The sequence below is a fragment of the Agelaius phoeniceus genome, chromosome 6 (genome assembly GCF_051311805.1).
Source record: "Agelaius phoeniceus isolate bAgePho1 chromosome 6, bAgePho1.hap1, whole genome shotgun sequence".
Classification (NCBI taxonomy): domain Eukaryota; kingdom Metazoa; phylum Chordata; class Aves; order Passeriformes; family Icteridae; genus Agelaius; species Agelaius phoeniceus.
This window is the reverse complement of record NC_135270.1, coordinates 30,885,948-30,908,328: the sequence shown is the minus strand read 5'-3', so window position 1 is coordinate 30,908,328 and position 22,381 is coordinate 30,885,948. Positions and strand designations below refer to the sequence as shown.

Here is a 22,381-nt window from a genome sequence, read left to right as displayed (position 1 = left end):
TCGTGGTTCTGTTCCAGTTACTAAATATCCAGTTGTGGTTTTGGTGAAGGTGTCTATACCCTCATTCATACCCAGCATCATTTTATCTCTTCCAAAACTAATTGGGGCAAGTTTGGTTAAATTCCTAAGTTTCAGTCCCGGCTCCATGGCAAGTTCTTAGACACCTACCCTGTAGATGTTCTAGTATTTGAACATGGTTGCACAGTGGCATCCTTTGCCCTGAGGCATGCCTGGGGGTCCGTCACACAGGGATCCCCTATAACATTTCAGTGTAGCTCAGGCTAGAAGGTTTCTTTTTAATTGAAAGAAATAAAACAGCAGCAACAAAAGACTGTGCACTTGTTTCTGTTGCATGTTGTGAAGATCATGTTTGTACTGCTAATATCTCCTATGATGAGATATTAGCTTTCCTAACTGATGGGTGTGGCTTGTGCTGGCAAAATACTTGAAGGAATGTCACTACCTTGTTGGAAATGACATTGGCCATGCAGCAGGGGCCAGTCTCCTGTTACAGTCTGTAACAAGCTGGTGCCCAGTGGAGCTGCAGTGCTGGTTCAGCCAGATGTGCCAGCTTCTGCCCAAGATGCAGACCAGGTTCCCAGCTGCTGGTGCTGCTGCCATCTCACAGCACTTTGAGCAAGAGCAGAAATTCCAGCCCTTGCCACCTCTCCCAAGCACAGCCCAGGCAGTTATTTTCTGCCTTCTATGAGTAGCTGGTTAAGATGCAATTTGTGCTTTGAATTTCCTCACTTCAAATCTTGACCAGTGGTTCTGTTAAGTGAAAAGGAATACTTGCAGCCATACGTTTTTATAGTACATTGATTAGATTCATTCTTGTAGGGGAAAAAATAAAGCGTCTAGTATTTCCATACCTGCAGTAGGCCAACACTAAACTCCTATAAAATTCCCACCAAGATTGCTTATACATACATGGGAGATGTTTTAATTAATTTTTTAGGTAGATAGAGGGGTTTGTGTAGTGAGAAAATGTGTGATTCACCTTAACTGTTTAATTTTTAAAAAATCCCTGTAGATCAACAGATTCTTGTTGGGGGGAAAAAAGGTCATCTCTAGATTCAGTTTTATTGTCTGGGCTATTACAGCTGTCATAAATTAATTCTCAAGTTATCTTCTCTGCAAGATAGCTGTATAGTATAACGAATTAAGATTGAGCTCTTTTTTGAAATTTATAATCTTGTTGAAATGACAGAGAGCTCATGTGGTATACAAGGTCAGTTGCTATGTTATATATAAGTTCTTGTTTTCATCTCCTACTGTTCTTGCAGGGAACTAAAAATGTTTTAGACAACAGATGTGGAACACTTAAAATATTTGGAATGTGTGGGAATATACCGAGGGACCACCTGTCCTGCAACGTGAAGGACAGAATTGGTTTGTGAGCATTATTGGTTACTCGTGCAGGGAACAGAAGGACTCGTATATTGCAAGTAAAGCAGAATGAAAACCATGGGGGACTAGGTTGGCTTTACTCAAGGAAACATGGGGAAGAAAGTTGAATCCACAAGTTAAATATTTCTTAATACTTAGCCAATAATCCACATTTGAGTTTCCCTTAATAAGTGTAGCCTGGAGCAGTTACTCAGTCTTACGAAGCTCATGGTTAAGAAGAAAAGAAACAGAATTTATCTGATTTAAACTAAAATAAGGTATTTTATTTATTGTGTGGCTACTTCCACTAGTCAGATCCTATCTATTTAGTTACTAATTAATGATTACAACTAGTAATGACTGCATTGGCTATCCTTTGTGAAACCAACATAACCTCACAAATTATTTATTTATATTGTAGAAAATTATGGCTTTAATAATGATTGGATTGCTAAGGATGTTAAGGTGGTTTGTTCCTGGTGTCTATTTTTCTACACTTTTACTACTTACTAAAGTAAACAAATGCTATTTCACAGATGAGGGAACAAAGGCACAGATAGGATCAGTATGTAGCATTTGCATTTCTTCATTTGGAGTTCTGGCATGTGAACACCCACAGTTCATTACTATCTTTTTCCTTCAATGATTTTTAAAAAGGAGGATATTAAAATTGAGATGATAGCCACTTCCCTGCCTCAGGGAAGGATTGTGAAGATAGTTAATATTTATACCATATACCCCCTCTTTCCCTCCTTGCAACTGTAGGGTGAAACTGCTGTTGCTCTGGTCCCCACTCCAGTGAAAAAGGAAGGTATCACTCAGTGTTCTGCCCATAGGCAAGCTCTGGCTGGGAAACAGGCAGTGCCTCAAGCTCTGCCTTGAGCATGAAAATAATACAGGAAATCTGAGAGAAAATCACAAACTGAGATTCGTCCCTTCTTCTATGGACTTTGGAAACAGCGGTGTCTGGTTACAGTTAATGGCTCAGGTTCCTCTTTAAATTTTGGGTGTAGGTGTGAAGCTGTCCTTCAAAACTGAAATCTCTGTGTGATAGCACATATCCAGAGCTGGTGAATGAAACAGCTGTTGATGCACTCTTTTGATAAGGTTAATAGAAAAGCCAGGACATACATTAGCAGTGTTTCCCACAGCAGGTACAATTTTCCCTGCCCTCACATATAATGGTTTTCTTCTGTATTCTATGCAAACAAATTACAGATACTCTGAGAGCCACAATTTTTAATTTCTCAGCCTTTTTGCATGCAAAAATCCAGCATTAATGATGCATTTTTATGTTTAGAGTTCTTCATAGTTTGCTGGAGGGAGGTCTTTGTGATAAAAGGAAGCAGGTTTCATTGAGCCAGACTTGAGCTCTGGCCTGTCCTCTTTTTCACCTCCCCTTAGGGCAAAGACCAACAGCTTGAGGGTGACCCCTTTGAGAAGTTTTTACCAAAAAGGAAGATGAGAAAGGCTGGACAGGCTCTTTCTAATGCTCTGCTCTGGAGCCAGGAAAAAGCAGCTGTTTCTAGCCTTTCTGATGTTTGGGGGTTTTTTTTGTTTTTGTTTTTGGTTGGATTTTTTCCCCTTTCCTGGTGGCTGGGATCTGGGCTTGCTGCCATATCTGTTTGTCTGTCCGTCTCGTGTTGTTTTTCTCAGAGCGCTTCAGAGGCCAGTTGCCCATAGTCAGTTGCTGGGAACAGAGGTTGTTCCTTGTATCGTCTTAACTCTCCATGCCAGAATGTTCATGCTTGAATAGGAAACAGAGAGATCTGTCAAAATAGCCCTTTTCTTTAGGGCTTTGAGGCTGCATTCTCCATGGCCATCTGTTCCCTTTCACCCTTTTGGACAATGTTGCTATTTGAAACTAACCACTCTTTGCTCTCTCCCTTTCCCTTTGCCCTCCTCCTGCCCCCCCAAATCTGGGAAAAAAAATTGTTTCTGGCCCTGACTGGCCTCTGGAGGATTCAACCATTTTTTAGTTCAAGGAGTAAAAGTGATATTTTGCAATTTTTTTATTTTTCACTGACTTTAAAAAGTGTAATACATCTCAGGAGAGAAGAGTCACTGCAGTCAAAAGATCATTTTGGATTTATGCATTAATCTCCACAGAGCACTTTGGTGTCTTGTCGCTGCCTGATGCAGACTACCGTGAAAATTTGGCACATCTTTGAATATTTTGCATTACAGCAGGAGCGGAAGGAACCTCCTATAGTTAAGGGTGTATAACTGTTTCCCTTCTAACCCTCTGTCATCAGTCAGAAAAGCTTATCAGGATGAAATTTTCCAGTCTTGGTTGTTGTCCAAAATTGAATTTATTTGCTTAATTCAGATAAACTAAGTCATTCCTTTTTGAGAGTGAGATGAAGAAAAAAAACCTGCACCTCCTCTGCTTCAGGATGGGTGACTGTGCTGTGCAGAGAGGGACTGACTGGCTGGGAAACTCCTGGCAAGTCTGTGTCAGTTAGAGAGTGAAGCCAGACCCCTGTAATCATCAGTCATTTTAACATCCTGCATGTTTCATAATGCCACTGTGTGTGTGTGTGTGTGTTTGTGTCTAAATACATAAATATATATGTATTTTCAGCTTTGGAGATGAGTCTGAACAGTGAGCCCTGTGGTGTCTGCATGTACTAAAATGTTTTGTCATACATCTTACAGTAAGAGGGATCACATTTTCTATCCATGGGTATATTGGCTGTGCAATTTTAAAAAAGTGAAGGTGCCAAATTAATTTATGTTCAGAAGCTACTCCAAGTTGTGTTTTGAAGGTGCTCTGAGTACTCAGATGCATCTGCTAGGTCTATATGTAAGGTTTGATGGGCCAGCCCAGAAGATACTTTGTCAGAGAGGAGGTTGCATCCTTCATCTTGTGTCAGGAACCACTCTGTGCTGAGCAATAGATACAGCCAGAGAAGTCTATATTGGCAAGTGCAGACTTGTGGTTAAATACAAGTTAAGAAATGCCACAGTCTACCGTGATGATACCCATTGTGAGAAATAATTGAACCCATTGTTGTGTTTGAAAGGCAGAGTTGAAATTGCACATAGAGGTTTTTTGCATTTAATATTTTCTAACTTTTATGTTCTTAGTCATACAACCAAAACATTCTTCCAGTTCAGCTTTTGTGATTGATAGTATTAAACATTTGGCCAAATCTGAACTCCAGATGTGAACAGCTGTAATTTGCAAACAGTCATCTCTAGCCCCCAAATGTTTGGCTGACCTCTGTTTCCGTGTTGCAGGCTGAAGGAGGATTGCTTCCTTCTGGAATTTCAGTTTTGATAACTCTGGCTTATGATCCAAGCTTTACAGCTCTAAGATTGTTGTTTTTATTTACACCTAGAGGAATTGTTTTTATTTACACCTAGAGGAATTCTTGCAACTCTGGTATGGGACCAGAGTTAAGAATGCTGGAGGCTAAATTTTCAAAGAAATTATGCTGGTCATCATGCAAAGTAAAGCAGTTTGCTCAGTTTGAATTCCAATCTTAACCTGAAGCACTATTTAATACTGCTTTTTAAACATAGTCCTTGTGGTTTACAGCCCCACTGTGGAGTTTTAGTTATTGCATGTTTCAACTCGCTGTATAGAGAAGCTGTCATTAAATTTGAAAATTATTTGGAAAGATACTACTAAAAGTAAAAGATACTGCTAAAATACTCCTGTGCTCAGGAGTAAAAAGGACATATACTTTATTCACTAGTTCAAAGCCATGTTACTAGGCTGTGATCAGAAATTGTTATTAATTTAGACATTTTATGCTGAGTATATTGTGAAAATCCACCCCAGTGTAGGCTGACTGTCAGCACTGGTGTTCATTGAGCCGACTCAGGTGCTGGCAGTGACGCGGCTGTAGCAGCACAATGCTCCCTGTGGCTTCTCAGCAGAATATATTCACCAAGGAAGGGGTCAGTGCTATTGAAAACTAGCTTGCATACACCCACTGTCCTTTTCTGTCTGCCATGTGGGCACACAGTATCAGCCCACTCCTCGGGAGATGGGTGTCAGAAACACCCTGGGTAAATTAGTGCTAATTGGTGCTTTTATTGGCCACTTTGCTGGAGAACTCGTGTTGCAATAGAAACTGGACTCCTGCTCCTACTCCCATCGCCCTGCTGCACCCTGACTCTGAATTTAAGGTTCATTTGCAGACTGGAGTGCTGCTGCTTTTGCCTGCACTCTGACAGTTTCCTGGGTATGAGAGCTAAATTGCCATGACACTGTTTCTTTACCAAGACATATTTTATGGGGAAAAAAATGTTGACTGTGAGAATAATCTGCCTCTCAGAGCATGGCATCTTAACACAACCATACTGCTGTGAGCTGCATTCTGAAACTCACTGCAGTTTCAGAGCTGTATCTCACTCTCCTCCCCCAGCTGTATTAGCTTTTGTTCTGCCTTTCTGGGATTCAGCCATCTAGGCTTCAGGCTGTTACAGAGGGGTGAGTGTGACAGCAGGCTTATTCAATTCTAGTCTGGAAAGTTGGGAAGTGGAAAATCCAGATGATGGGTAAACACTAGCAGAGAGTGATGAAGTTTAGCAGCTGAGATGAACCATCCTGGGAAAATCAGATATGATAATGCCATGGCTGTGTAGGTCAGAGGGTTGAGGCTTGCAGCATGCAAGGCTTCAGTTGCTCTGACAGTGAGATTCTAAATCTCATTTCTTTATTCAAGCCTTAAGGGACCTACATACATGTAATTCTAGCATTCTGCCCCCTCCCTCCTACATACCTTCTGATTAATATCATGATCTGTTTAATTCCCTAAGGGAACTTAAGCAAAAAAATTACAGCAATAACTTGTAGCATGATTGGTGAGGTGATAATTAAAAGCATTTTCTTGATCACAGGGCCCCAGCATTGCCAGATGCCATGATTGGGCAAGCTTTGTTTTTCAACCTATGTATCTTTTATATGTGCAGGCAGGCAAAATGCCAGATCTGGGTTGTTTGGTTTTTTTTTTTTTTCTTCCCTTAGTTCAATGGTGTGTGATTTTATTGTCTAGTCTTGGAGGGACAGGAAGAAGTGACTGCATAGGAGAGGTTCAAAAAAAGAAGCTGCTTTAAGTTTTAATGATGAGCAATGTGGGAAAGATCTCTGGATACTGAGAGAGTAGTGTAAATTAGCATAATTTTATATTTTAGAAAATGAAGGAATTTCTCAAAAACTGCTGTTAGGGGAAGGAGGTTTAGCTGAGGGGTAAAAAATTTATCCTTGGTTACAGAAAGAAATTGACTTAACTGCTTTCTTCTACTTGTGCTTCACCATCCCTCCCAGCAAATCACTGCTTGTTCTGTCATTTGCAGTAGCACTGCAGCAATGAGAGAGAGGTGGAAACTCACCACTTTTTGATGTGGTGTCAAGCAACAGAGGCAGAACATTTTCACCAGTAAAAAGAAATATCTGTTCCCAAGGCTCTCAATTCCACAATTCCCTGATTTGGGCCCTGTTTCAGGTGCTGTAAACCACCAGCTGTCTTCCCACCTCCACAGACCTCCTGAGACCTGATTGTTTTGCTCATGGCTGGTAGGTTGTCTGGCAAGAAATCAGACCAGCTGGATTTTTTTCATTTCTTAATGTCAATTCCTTTTTTAGGTAATCAGGCAGGAGTCTTAGTACTAGCATATGTGTGTCTCTCTTTCTCAACTCAGAAGAGATTTGACATGAGCTCTCCAATGAGTTCAATGAAGGAATGAGATCTTCTGGTGCAAACCATACTAGTAACAGTAGGCATGCTGGTGTGGGATTAAAAGTAAACCAACATCTCTCCAGTTCTCTGATGGACCCTTCCTAAATTTTGAGCTGTATGAAGGTCCCTGCTGATTTTTTGGGATTAGAATAAACGTCAACATTACTTATTTGAAAAAGCTTCTAATGTTTCATGAAGAATACTCAAAGTCCTTATTTATCCACAGTTATTCTGGCCTTTCACATATTTTGGTACATTTTCCCTCATCCCTTAGGGAAAATTCTTTTTAAGTGGGGAATAATCATCAGCAGCTAAGAGACTTGTAACCTGCAATTCTCATGATAAGAAGATCTTTAGGTCAGGAGCGATCTTTTTGTTCTCTATTTGTCTAGTGATTTGCATCTTGAAGATGAGAGCTCTAGGCATTGTTGCAATGGAAATAATGAATGACTGGAGAAAAAAAAGCAGCAAAAAGGACCTTATTCTTAATCTAATATCAGATTAACCATCATTAACCATTAAAAATCACCCAGAGTGTGTACACATAAAGACATAAATATGATAAACAAAAAAGTGTGAAAACTCACCTGTTGGGAGCATATGAGATAAATGAATTCTGTTCTCCAAAATGAGAAGTGATCTCATTCCCTTCCTATTGCATTCACTGCTGACTCCATCAGAACTTTGCACCTGGAGTCTGTAAGTGGCAGTTTTTGGTCTCGTGATGATGACGATGGCTGAATTGAACAGCCTGTTTAGTGTAATCTCAAGTCAGCACCTAACACATTGGGTTTTTTCTAAACTGGGGATTAGTAGGTGTTTACACTTAATTGCTTTGTTTGCTAAGTATATTTTGATGACTGTGCTATGAAAAAAAAGGAAAACTAAATTACATGTCATTGATTACTGAACAACTCCAACTTCCAGATAAACTATTTCTACTTAATTGAAATTTGAAGTAATATAGAATAATCTGGGGGAGGGGGGTAGGGTGTAGTTTGTAAAGATTTAGAACTAGGAGGTTTTAGAAGTAAAACTGCCAGATTGCCTCTCATAATAAAAGGGAGAGCATAAGCATTTTAAAAGTTAGCATTTTCCCATGGCTAGTGTTGTGGCCAAGCTTGACTTCTTACAGCAGCAACTGTTTTTCCTGCCATGTGTCCTAAATAATAAAAAGCTGTATGAAGTCAGTAGTGTGCTTTGAGACATACCTTAGCTGAGCAGTGCAGAGAGTGAGACAGTCACCACTGTAGGGTAAGAGAATCAGAATCACCTTTCAACTTCAGAAAAAGCTGTGGAGAAGGGCTGAAAAGGGCAGAAGGCATCAGTGGGAGATTGAAGAGTGCTGTGGTTAGTTACTTCACAGATGAGTTTGTCCTGTGGGTTGTTTTTTATTGTGAGATGGGTTTTTCCACCATTGCGTATTTTTATACTTGTACTTCCTGAAGAGGTGACGATGGAAAAATAGATTAGGGGTTGAAGGGGATTTTTTCTTCTTTTTCTTCTGGTCACATTGTTAGAGATCTGCACCAAAAATACAGACAAAAATAAATGCAATGCAGGTGACAAGCAGTGGTCTTTGAGCTCTGCCAGTGAACCGGAAAGCTGCACAGCCTGAGTGAGAGGCAAAGTACTTTCATTCTTATTGCATGGAATGCTGTTTTTGTTGAGCTCAGTAGTTTAATTCTTTATAAGTATTTTCTTTGTGCTTTCAGAGAGATTTTTTTCCTTCTTTTGATGGGCCAGGCTTTTATCAGGATGGTTTGATGTTAAGATTTGAAAGATTTGGGAACTTGTTTCTTCACTATTTTGTTATTTCACTGTCATTTAGTTCATCAATCCATTTTTAACATTTGAGGAGAAAATATTTTCAAATTACCAATTGATAGACATTGCAAAAGGCCCAGTGTTGGGGATGAACCTGCCAGGCAATGATACGTCCATCTGGGAAGAAAAAGAAATCAATATGTGAGAATGTGGACAAGGTGGAACTAATTGTTCTGTGCAGTTATACCAACAAGGAACATGTTAGGATTTTTTAATCAAGACTGTGGTCACATTTTGCCTGCACAGACTTCTTGCATTAAAAAAGACTGTTTTAGGACATTTGTTTCATTTGATTCAAGGTACTGGTCTAGTTATCCAAATTTTCCTCTGATAAGAAACTAATGGAACTGAAGTGCCTTTATGACTAAATCGCCTTCCAACATACTTGCAACAACTGGGACTTGGTTACATGAGGGTTTAGTCTCTAAAATGTACCACGTTATAGGCAGAGGACAAGAAGGTCTTTGAGACCAGCTCTGTATTTGCAATGTGCTGGTTGGGCATAATAGAATAGTCCCAGAAGCACTATTGAGCTGAATAGATTTAATCCTTCTGTTCCCTCCAGTGAAAAATGGAAGGTGAAATAAAACCACTTTCCCCATACTGCCTAAATGGGTCATTTCTCTCAGTGACAGGGAAGTTACTTATAGAAAGTTTGTTTTGACTGCATTGATAGGCAAACAAAATTAATCTAGTTCTCATGTATAAGTAGGGCCAAGTGTTGTGGCCCAGTTCTACTGACAATTCCTTCCTGGCCATTGGAGCCCAGTGCAAGCCTCTTCTGCTTGGAAGCAGCACTGCAGGCCACAGTTGAAGAATCACCCTTTCTTCTTTGTTTTTCCCCTGGTTGTGGAGAGGCATTTACTTTGCATTTGACTCAGACCACAAGCAGCTTTATTTTCACTTGTGACAGCTGTTCAGTGAGAGTGAAGCAGCCAGTTCCTCCTCTGTGTTTGCAGTCCAGAACAGATACGGTGTCTGCTGGTGTCTGCTGGTGCTCTGAAAAGTTCACTTTCTCAGGAGACCGTGGAACAGGCATCTCATACAGTCCTTGGCCTGACTGCTTTGAAGATTAGTTTCATGCTATTTTTTGTGTGTGTGAGGAAGGAGGGAGTGTTTACAGGAGTTGAAATCACCCATTTTACTAGAGCTGGACCTGATACAGAAAGCAGGGAGTTGTTCAGACATCTTCTTCCAGCCTTCTAACATTCGCCTTCGCTTCCCCTTGCTAGGATCCCATCTCTGTGCTTCTGGACACCCACTCCCTTACTGCATGCATATACTGAGATGTCACCTTTCTCTCATCTGTATGTCAGCTCTGTTTTCTTACTTTCCCTAATCCCTGCACTCCCTGTATCACCTGTGTCCTGAACAGAAACCTTGATGCCAGCAGTGACTGGAGTAAGAACTGACTTTAAGCCCACTGGAGACACTGGAGCTGCTGCTCATCAGCTGACTGCACATTTTAGGTGCTGTGGAAGCATCTACCCCACAGCATGGATAAGCACTCCATACCACTCTGCCATGGTTCAGCCTGGAGAGTTTGGGGACCTCTGAGCAGAGACCACAGTCTTATAAGCCTGTTTTCTTCTTGGGCCAATGTTGGTGTGATACTCCCATCTCTAAGGATGAAAACATCATGGTTTGGAAGGCAATGCACGCTGGAAAAAAAATTACTCTCACTGAGCAGTGTTATTTATCCACTTCCTTTGTCCAGTTCAATAATGTCTAAGTAGTGGTTGAAATAACAGAAAAGATAAGTCCAAAGTTTTTTTAAGGCCATGTATCAACATAAATCTGTTTTCTTAACATATCCTCTTTCCTTCCTCTGAGACATTTACTATCTTTTTGTGTTTAGAGCAAGAAGAAGGAATGCAGCACATGTTGTCACTGTCCTTGAACTTCTTTGCAAAGCTGGCACTGCTTCCTCCTGTTTGCTTCACTTCTTGTACCTCTATATCTGCCTCATGCATCAGTTCACAGGAGGATCCCTTATAAAATGAAAACCTTTCCAGTGAGGCATTCCCTTTCACCATGCAAAAAGTCTTTGCTGTAAATTTTCTCCAGGTTTGCTGACTGCTTTGCACCAAAGTCATAAATTTTAATAAGTTCACAGAAGAGGATTTGCCCTCTTCAGAGAGGGGCTGACACAGTATGGTACAGTGTGCTTTCTCCTGTATAAGAAAATAAAATAAATTACAGCAATTAGCTTGTCCTGCCACAAACCTTACACATTTCTGTTCACTTTGGGACAGGTTTTTAGGCCTGAAGGAATGCAGAATTTGGAATTGCTGAGGAGCGATATCTCCATAGCATAATAGCAGCAGGTTCCAGACATTTAACCATTTAAATGCCTGGCTCAGGATTGCAACAGCAATACGTTACTACTTCTGTTACATAATAACAGATACATGACTTGAGGGAAGTTTGGGTGTGAATTTTGTGGTTGTTTTATGCCAACATTAGCTACTTCTGGAAGGTCTGGGCCCTTTGCAGTGAGGAGCCCACAAGCAGGGATGCATGAATTGCTTCTTGGTGGTGTGGAATGGTGGCTTCCAGCTCTAAACAGGGGTGCAGGGGGGTACAGTTACATCAGCAACATCTCCCTAATTCTTGGCACTTATTGTTGATGGAGAACTCACACTACAGTTGTATAAAAACATCAGAAAGGTAGGAAATTAATGCAACAGTGCTATCTCTTAAGTGCTATTGGTAATTACCTAGCTTAGAGAATAATCTGAGATGTCTAATGAAGTTTCAATGCTGTTTTCTGTGCCACAGTCCTGATGCAGTTTTTATCATGTTTATCTTCAGGATCTTCTGTGAGTGGGAAGAGGGATTCTGGTTATGTGACAGCAGCCCTTGGCAACACATGGAGTCACAACGTCAACACCAGGCTCATACTACAGTACCATGACTTGCCAACAAGACAGGTGAGAACTTAACAGCAAAGAGAATTTAAATAAAGCTACACCAGCAGTGCTTGGTCACATGGGCTGTGTCCTTCAGCCTCTCTGGTAATGCTACATAACCAGAACTTGGCAGTCGAGAGCCCAGTCGCTTATTTGGGGTGGAGGTTGGTCAGTGTCCTTTGTTTTTAAGGGATGACCAGCATTCCAGTGCCTCCATGTATTAGGATGGGCCTTTATGAGTCACAGTTGGTACAGATGTACAAGTTTCTTGAGCCTTTAAAGCATTCTACATCATGGAGATGAAAGGTAATCCTTAAAGTGCTTTCTTGCACAGGAATTTTAGGACAGGAGGAACCTAGTCTTTTCACTGCCATGATTGCTTTGCTGTTATCTGTCCACTCTTTGTGCCCAATTTCAGCTGTGACTGTTAGGACACAGAGCACTCTCTTTTCTATGACTGCTGTTTATGAGTAGGAGCTTGCTGCCTGCACCAGCAATCTTAACTTTGAGCAGTAAGTATGGTACCAATTTCCCAGAAGTATGCCTGCAAGTAGGAGAATAGTCACCCTTTTCACTGAGAGACTTTATGCTTTTAAGTGAAATGTAGTAGCATCTTTCACTGCAATCTTCACCTCTAAATTTAAAAAACTGAGAAACTGAGAGACCAGACATTTGGGGTATGATTGAGGGAATGACTTTTTTTTGTTTTTAAAAACATCATAATGCATGATTTCATCTGTCCCTTGGGATATCTGTGGTTATAATCTCTTTTGGCTTTGTCTGTTCTGTTTTTGCATTGATGTAACTCTTTCCAAAGGCTGTGACCCTCAGTCTTAATGCTATTGATTTCCTGCCAGTTAAAGTAGAGAGCTGTCAGAAAAATTGCTACGTGATATTTGTACCATCTTACTCCTATACCATTACTACCCATGTGTGTTCAGGTTGGTGCTCCTGGGTTTACTGTCACAACACAGAGTTTCTCAGTTTTAAATTGCAGTCTTTAGAGCCAGAGGAGTGGAAGCCATCTGGTTTAATTAGAGAATTATTTATTAGAAGTAAAATTGTAATGATAGCACTCCTGTTTCTTCAGTAGTCGTGGCCACTTTGACTACTTCGAAGCAGTAGTCCTCTGGACTTTGAAGTAGAAGGTTAAGTGTGTCAAATGCAGGTAGAAAAGGCATCTTCTGTACTCACTTCTGAAGGCTATGCATAGAAGTATACTCTTACTGCTGCTGGTCTTAGAAATTTTCTTATGTACTGTTTCATATTCTGGTCTGTAATGAGTTCTCCTTTTCTACAGAAATAGTAAGTTTGCAAAACACAAAGCTGTTCATAAATTTCCTGGATCACTTCAGAGTTACATGAGAGGTGGAGTTGGCAGAGGGTAAAGGGCAGAAACTGGGCTCTGTGCTACTTCATGATGCACAAAGTCAGCTAAAACAGATTAAGAACATTCCTCTGGTAGTGGAAAAAGGGAGACAGCTTTCCTAAAGAACATTCAAATATTACATGTAGTTTTTCCTGATTTTTTTTTTTCCCGAGAAGAAATAGATCACAAATGTATGAAAAATTGTTCAAGCCTTTGAAATGATGGTCTGCTTAATAGAGTTTTCCTCTCTTCCTTACTGGATTTATCAGGTGCACCACCTTGCTTACAAGTGAAGCTATGTGCTCATTCTGTTTTAATTAAGCAAAGGAACTAAAGCTACAGTGAAAAAAACCAATCCTAAAGTAAATATTAATATATATTATTAAAACCAAAGTAATTTGAAACAGAAGTGTGATATAAATGGTGATGTGCCTGTGAAGTCCGTGACTGAAATGGGATATGTCCATGATGTCCTGTAGGTATTTTCCTGTTGCTGCTATCTGTGTCCTTTTCCCAGATCAATTCTTGTTTCTTAAACTCATAGAAATATTTCAGCTAGACATGCAGTTTCCAGCTAGAGGAAGGCATCTGGAGTTACCCTACCTATGGCAGCACTGTATTGATCAAATTACTATCATTTTACACACATATGCTCCTTTATAATTGCTTTAAACCCACTTTCAGAAATGAACTGTGAATAAAGGTGCCTCAGTTCTTGTGATGCCATTTCAGTCATTGTGAAGTGGTTCTGCCAGGAGGTATTAGATATCAGTGCTTTGAAAGCCAGCACTTTTTAAGGAAGCTTAACAGGAAGATTCAAAAATTACCAAGTCAGCAATCACATTTACAAATTCTCATACTTAAAAAAAAAACACAAAAAACCAACAATCAAACAAAAAACCAAAACAAAAAAAAACAAAACAAAAACCTTGTGATTATCTTGGTTTTAAAGTGAAATTTTGCCCCAAGGAATTACTGAAAGCACACAGTTGGTCTGGAGATTAGGGTGAAAAGTAGTTTCAAAACCATGTTTTTCTTGCTTTTCCACATTTATAACCTTACAGAATCAATATTGTATAAGGAATGAGCTGTGTTTCCATAGAATCATAGAAACTTCATATAGCTGGTGATTGCCCATCTCTAATTTGTTGACGTGTCTTTGCAGGGCCTCCGTGCTTCTGAGGGACTCAACAGCTCCTCATAATTTAGTGCCATTGGCAAACTCACGTAGTATCCCTTTGAATCCTGTGTCCCAGTCATTAATGAAGATGTTGAAGAGCACAGGGCTGAGGATGGAGCGCTGCAGAACCCCACTAGTGACAGGTCCCTACTCTGATGTCACTCCACTCACTGCAGCTCACTACAGCCAGCTGCTCACCCAGTGTGTGATGTATTTATCCATCTGTGGCCTGGACAATTTGTCCAAAAGGATACTGAAAGCTTTGCAGAAGTTGAAGAGGATTACATCTGCTGGCTTTCCTAGGTTTTTTAGGTGGGTTACCCTGTTGTAGAAGGAAATCAGGTTCAACAAGCAGGACTTTCCCCTTATGGAGCCATGCTGGCTGTGATCAATGACTGCATTGTCTTCCAGGTGTCTTTCAGCACTTCCCAGAATAATCTTTTCCATTATTTTACCAGGCACTGAATGGAGATTGCCAGGCCTGTAGTTTCTGAGGTCTTCCTTCTTGGCCTTCTTGAAAATCAGGATAATGTTTGCCAGCTTCCTCTCAGGTGGGACCTCTCAGGATTCCCAAGACTGCTGAAAATCATTGAGACAGGCTTTGTGATGACATCAGCTAGCTCCTCAAATGAGTACCATCAGGCCCCATAGATTTGTAGGGATCCAGCTGAAGCAGCAGATCCCACACAATTTCAGGGTCAGCTGGGAATTGATCATTCTCGCAGTCATGGTCCTCTGGCTCAGGAATAGAGGCCCTCGTGGCTCATCATCCATGTTGAAGATGGAGGCAAAGAATGCATTTAAACACCTCTGCCTTGTTTGTGTCCTTGTTTGTGAGGTTGTCAATCCTCATCCTGTAATGGGACGATGTTACTTCTATGCTGCCTTTTGCCATTAATGTACTTGAAAAAAACTCTTTGTATTTTCCCCCACAATTCTGGTCTGCTTAATCTCCAATTGACCTTTGACCACACAAATTTCCCCCTACCATGGCCAATAGCATTTCTGTATTCTTCCCCTGTCATCTGACCTTGCTTCCACCACACATACATGTCCCTTTTCCTTCCACAGTGGATCCAATTCATTTTTTCAAAAGGTAAAATTCATCCTTTAGTCAGTCACTTGATCTCCAGAATGTTCTCTTTCTGCATCTACATTCTCTCTTTCTTTCCCTGGAGGAGCTGGAGCGGTGGTGACAGTCTGAGAGACTTTCCCTCATTACATCTGACTTCCAAGGTAGTAGAGCTAGCGTGCCAATCCTTGCTGCAGAATGCCACCCATCAAGAGAAAAAGCACCTCTTGAGAAGCACTGGGCCAAGGGTGGTGTCCTTCAAAACACAGAGTGATACTGTGATTGTTCAGGAGGATTTAAGAAAGCTGTTTTCCAGAGCTGTGGTATCTCCTGGACAGCCCACTGGGCTGTTAGATGCTTGTTCTTAGTCACGCAGTATTTGTTTCTGGGAAAACTCATGGACACAGTCCCTGTTCCTGAAACCTTGGGGAATGCCAGGGCAGCAGGTGGCAGAGCAAGTATGTAACAAACCCTAGGAAACTGAACATAGAATTCCCACTTGATTGGGATTTTTTTATCTATTAAGTAAAAAATTTATTTTGTTTGTCCAGTAGATATTTTCCAGCCAACTATCCCTTTTTCCACCCCACCCTTCCTATGTCTGGTGAGCATTAATAAGACAGCAGCCAGTTCAGCAAAGTAATGAAATTTCTGGGATGTCCTGCCTGCCTGAAAATTAGTTAGGTTTGCTTTATTGCTAGGAGAGGAACAGCTTTCTGAACAAACAGATGAACTTTGCTCTTTTGCTTCCTTCTAGAAGCCAGGGTTCTGGTTTTTGTTTCCTCCAGGACAGAAGCAGCACCACTGGGGGAGGGCCAAAAGAAATTTCCAGTCTGCATTTAAATTCATTTATGTCACCAAAACCCACAAGCATGGACAACAGCAGGAGTCTTTTAGCTACTGAGGTGGGACTGAGCTGCATAGCTTCAACAGCAGCACAGTGGCATAAGAACATGTGAGAACATGGGAAGAGTTAATTGTTTCACACAAATACCTTGATGAAGGGAATTATCTTTATGGATACTGATACTTTGTTCTCCCTAAGCACTCTTTTAAGTAGCTAACCATGACATTTATTTTCCTGAAATGCATACATAAACATGCAGACTCTGACTTTGGGCCAAAACCAACGGGGCTGCGCTAGAAACTTTCAGACTCCTCAGTTACCCCTATGTATATAATTATCCTTCCTTCCTGAACTGGAGTCAGCAGGCTTTAAGGTTACTGTTTTTCATGTGTTCTCAGCTGTCTTTGGTAGGGTTAAATACATTGCCATGCTATATTTAACATTTTGTTCTTGTCCATTGGAGGCAGGATGCTGGATTAAATGAGACAGTGCCCAGATCTGGTATGGCAGCTTCTATGGATCTGGTTTATTTTATAATTTTCAAGGGATTCGTGAGACTCGTAGTATTGTGTTAATCTCTGTAACATGTTTTGAAATTCTCAGAGGAAAAATGCATGTAGAAGTGTTATAGCAACCCAGTGCTTTCCCGTGGTATTTTCAAGAAAGAGCATTTAGAATCACAGAATCATATAGGTTGGAACCTTTAAGATCATGGAATTCAACCATTAAACCAGCACTGCCAAGTCCATGACTATACCATGTCCCCAAGTGCCACATCTACGTGTCCTTTAAATACCTTCAGGGTTGGAAACTCCATCACTTCCCTGAGCAGCCTGTCCCCATGCTTGACAACTCTTTCTGTGAAAACATTTTTTCCAATACCCAATCTAAGCCTCCCTTGGCACAACCTGAGGCCACTTCCTCTTGTTCTGTCACATGTTACCTGGGAGAAGAGACCGACTTCCATCCACCTACAACCTCCTTTCAGGGAGTTGTAGAGAGCAATGAGCTCTGAATCCTCTTTTCTCCAGGCTGAACAAGTCCAGCTCCCTCACACGCTCCTCATCAGCTCCAGACCCTTCACCAGCCTTGTTGCACTTCTCTGTACCTGGTCCAGCACCTCAATGTCCTTCTTGTATGGAGGAGCCCAGAACAGGACACAGGATTTGTGGTGTAGCCTCACCAGTGCCGAGTACAGGGGGACGATCACTGCCCTGGTCCTGCTGGCCACACAGTTCCTGATGCAGTCCAGGATGCCATTGGCCTTCTTGGCCACCAGGACTGCTGGACCATGTTCAGCTAGTTGTCAACCAACACCCCCAGCCACTCTTCCCCCAGCCTGTAGCATTGCCTGGGGTTGTTGTGATGCAAGTGCAGAACCCAGCACTTCACCTTATTGAATGCCATATAACTGTCCCATAAATCCAGCCTGTCCAGGTCCCTCTGCAGAGCATTCCTACCCTCCAGTAGATCAACACTCCTGCCTGTCGCAGACATCTTTTTATAAAAATCCTTTCTTAGGATTTTTATTTCCTGAGAAGCTGAGAGGCTCCAGGAACAAAATGTAAACAATGGTTATCTGTGGCTGTGGAATGCAACAGGTGCATCTGTGATTGGCCCATCTTGGATGCTTACAATTAATGGCCAACCACAGCCCAGTTAGCTTGGACTCTCTGTCCGAGCCACAGACCTTTGTTATTCATTCCATTCTATTCTTAGCTTAGCTAGCCTTCTGAGATGAAACCTTTCCTTCTATTTCTTTTACTATAGTTATAATGGAATATATATATCATAAAATAATAAATCAAGCCTTCTGAAATATGGAGTCAGATCTATGTCTCTTCCCTCATCCTGAAAACCCCTGTGAACACTGTCACACCTGCCCAACTTGCTGTTGCCTGCAAATTGACTGGCGGTTCACTTTTTCCTCTTGTCCAGACAATTGATGAAGACATTAAATAGGTCTGGCCCTAATACAGCCCTGGGGAGCACCACTGGTGACTGGTCACCAACTGGATGTATCACCATGCACCGCCACTCTCTGGGCCTGGCCATCCAGACAGTGTTTCACCTAGCAACCAGTACACCCACCTGCACCATGGCAAGCCAATTTCTCCATGAGAATGCTCCATGTGGGGAACTGCATCAAAAGCTCTGCTAAAGTCTAGGTAGTGACATCCACAGATATGACTTCATCCACTGAGCAGGTCACTTGTCGTAGAAAGAGATCAGGTTGGTCAAGCAGGACCTGCCTTTCACAAACCCATGCTGTCTGGGCCTGGTTCCCTGCTTGTCCTGCATGTGTTGTGTGATGGTGCTCAGGATGGTCTGCTCCATGAGCTGCCCCAGCACCAAGGTCAGTATGACAGGCCGGTAGTTCCCAGGTCCTCCTCTGGCCCTTGTAGATGGTGCCCCCTTTGCCAGGTTCCCATCACCTGGGACCTCCCTGGGTGACCAGGGCTGCAGGTGACAGCAGATGGGCAGTGGCTCAGTGAGCTCTTCCAACAGCTCCCTCGGGACCCTTGGGTGGATCCCACCTGGCCCTGGAGACCTGTGTGTGTCTAGGTGGCAAAGCAGGTCACTGGGCATTACCCCTTGGGTTATGGGGGCTTCATTCTGCTCCCCATCCATGTCTTCCAGATCAGGGGCTGAATATCTGGAGAAAAACTGGTTTTAGGATTGAGATATGGGCTGAAGCTTTCAAGCTGTGCTAAGTGAGCTGTTGGGCAGGAATTTTCCTGGTAAAATGGTAAAGTGTGCAGGTAAAGTGTTTCAAATGCATAAGTGTATGGTGACTCATTCTCAATAAAATAAAACAGAACAAAACCCCCTTATCTCGTTCAGACTAATGCCAGACATAACTTTTGTTGTGTCCTTGGTTACAGACCAGCTGTTTCATCTTGCTCTGCTTACTATCATATGACTAAGCCCTGAATAAGCATTCCAAAGTGACTGTGGTGAAGTAACCCTGGTACTTGCTGCGTGAGGGGAAGGGCTGGAAAAGAGCAAAGGGGAGTCAGGATTATGTTTTACATTTATGAGATTTGCAATTATTTACCTTACATTTTTTATCATGTTATTAAAGAATTTCTTTTAAAATGTACAAATATTGGGCTATAACTTCAGCAGGAGATGGCTATTGGAAGTGTTGTAAAGTGTGTATCTGTTCTGAGCCATCTTCTTATATAATATGCTTATCATATGGAAAGTCAATTCTGTAAAAACACAAAGAGATTTTTTTATACTTCTTTTTAGAGTAAAAGTGATAGTGTGGAGTCATGCAAGGAAAAAAATAATAGGAAATTTTACAGAAAAGTAGATTTTTTTTCAGGTGGTGAGAATAATTTTTTACAGCTCTTCCTTCTGTTTCTTTTGAAAAAATAGCTGTGAAAAGACTGCAGAAGCACATATTCAAATTCTGCAAACCCTTCTATACAATTTACTTCAGAGACTTGTGTGTCAACTGTTAATTGAATATTTTGAATCAGGACACAATATTGTTATGGCTTTAAATTTACATGCATGTTTACAAACCACATCCTTAAAAATACATAAATAAGCTTATGGGGTTTTTTCTGATTAAAGTGCTGTTGACTGATAACCCTTATGACAGAAGTCTTTTGCTTATCCATAGATCATATACAAGCATAAGCAGCAGTATAATCTTGAATAGCATGAGAACAGTATGAAACTGGACACAAGGCACAACTGTAGCATAAACAGATGGTTATCAACATAGCACGATACTGACTTAATCCAGCAAAGTGCCAGATGAAAGGATGCCAGAAAAACAGCGAGGGTTCATTAGCAAGTGTTTGGAGCTCAGACATCACCAGGTGACTTACTTGGCTGACCTGAGTGTTTGTTCATGTCTCTCTTTGCAGCAACCCTCCTTCTCAATGAACTTCTGGGGAGTGGTCACACAATCTAGCCATCACCGGAGCCCTGTCTGCGTTAAATGGGTCTGGGTTCTGGATGTATGGCCCTCTCCTGTTTAACAGGACACTTTCAGAGAGAAATGTTTCCATCATTCTTGAACAAGAATTCACTTACTCAGGTGCTTATAAAACACTAATCAATTTATTATCTAGGAATCTAAATAGAAATCAAAAGGCTCTATATCAAATAGAAAAGACCAGAAGAAACCTTGAAATAGTTAATCTTGTTCTCTTCTGTTATTTCTTTAATAACTACTGCACGTTTTCCTAATGAGGATTATTCTGCTGTCAGAGCTGTACAAGCTTCAAACTCACTCACCTGTAGTTCAAAGCATCCTAAACAGAGAAGCAGGGACATCTCTGAGGCAGAGAGGCAAACTCAGTCATTAAGTTACACTGAGGTCTTCCTGCTGAGGCTGGTGGCAGAGGTGGGCTCTTTCTGGTGGGTATCTTTGACTGACAGACCAGCCCACTCTCAGAAGAGGCTGCTTCTTGGTTGCTGCTAACCTACACAGTTCCAAGTTAACCATCTCCTATTATGTCATATTTTCAAATTACTGTGCAAAAGCATTTGCAGACTGATCTCTGCAGTGCCCTTGCCAGGTGCTCATAACCAAGGAAACTGAATCATAATTGACTGAGCTTTTGCAGCTGGGAGCAGAGCTGCAACCTCTTCACTGCCATTGCGTGCCAATAAGCTTGATCTTGCTTAACATTTATTGCCTTTGTTTCAGGCACTTGCAAGTCTTTGTATCTCCTGGTACTGTATAGTGAAGGTACTCCTGCTTCCTGGTCGAGCTTGCTCAGTGGATTAACTCGCCTGCTGAACTGGTGTTCAGTGTGGTCACCGAGTTCAGTCTTGAATCTCTCTCCTCAGCATGCCATAAACTTTTCTTCATAAGCAAAGGTTAATGAAACTGGGACTGTGACTGGAGCTTTATGGCAGAACTTTTTCTCTAATTCGTTATTTCCAGTTTCTGTTGATACCAGAGGTGATTTTTCTAAGCCTCAGCTCTAGAAGTCACTCGCATTCCTCTGTCTCTCCCCTTTGCAGACATCAAAACTGTTCTAAACTGCAAGTACCCAATGAAGACAGTAGCCAGCACCTAAATTTTTAGATTATTAAAATGCTTGTCTGGCCTCTTATCTCCAGTAGTGTTTAATGCAAAATTTCTAGTATTATCAATACCTTTTTTTCCCCTCTTTCAAACCCATCACAGAAAATAGAATTGTTACCTTGATGAGACCTACTTAGTCACAGAGATGCTGTTGTTTTAATTTTTACGTATTTTCTCAGTTCTGTAACTGAGGATATGGCCTTTTGCCTTGGTCTAATTGATAACTGTGCACCTTCATGTTAATCAGATAGAAATTTTCAGAAATTTGGGCTATACCTTCTGTTCTTTATTGGGAGCCACTTAAAGGTCAGGATGGGAGGAGTAAGATTGCTGTAACAAAATCTGTTCTGAACACAAAAGAGAGCTTCTGTCTCTGATGCTATTAATCCAACACCCTTTACAAACATTGTACTTACAGTTAAGTAAAACAGCATAAAAATGGGAGAGAGAAGGAACCAGATGGGACTTTTAGGCTCTGGTCTGAATTGTCTGAAGAATGTTCTGTTTGTAAGCTTAAGTCCCTTTGCACAGAGGGAATGGATACAAATTCCCATCCTGTTTATACAGAATCACTTTCCTGATTTTGATTTGACTTCTGTGTGAGTTTTTTCCTCAAAACAGAGAAGAATTAACCTAGGGCAGATTCTCTCATCAATAACTGAAATGTCATCACTCCTAAAGAGTGTTAAAGACCAAAGTTGTTTATCCTTGGAATGACGTGGCAAATCCCGTTGCCTCCTATCTTCTACCAGATTCTCCTTTTTGCTTTTTTAATTTTTTTTTTTCTTTTTAAATTTGAAAACAGAGGGAAGCAACGCCTAACTCACCTTAAAGCGTTATTTATTCAGAAAAGTTCTGCTGAGTCTTTCTCGTAATATGCTATACTTAAAGACATTCTTAATAGTGAAAAATATCAAAAAATCATTGTGAGTGAACTGGACAATCTCAAGTAATGAAAATATAGTGGAATATAAGATTGCTAATAGAAATAATTTGCAAAATAATATTGGGCATTACAAATGAGTTTCTGTGTTAC

General features: G+C 41.1%; 1 protein-coding gene across 4 annotated transcripts in view; it reads left to right on the top strand.

The window, feature by feature from the left end:
- RAD51B (RAD51 paralog B) overlaps positions 1 to 22,381 on the top strand; it is a 397,362-nt gene that overhangs the window by 231,209 nt on the left and 143,772 nt on the right. For all 4 annotated transcript variants that reach the window (XM_077180324.1, XM_077180322.1, XM_077180323.1 and 1 more), the window contains exon 9: positions 11,724 to 11,842. In XM_077180324.1, coding sequence (XP_077036439.1) covers positions 11,724 to 11,842 — 119 coding nt within the window. The remainder of the gene's footprint in view (positions 1 to 11,723; positions 11,843 to 22,381) is intronic.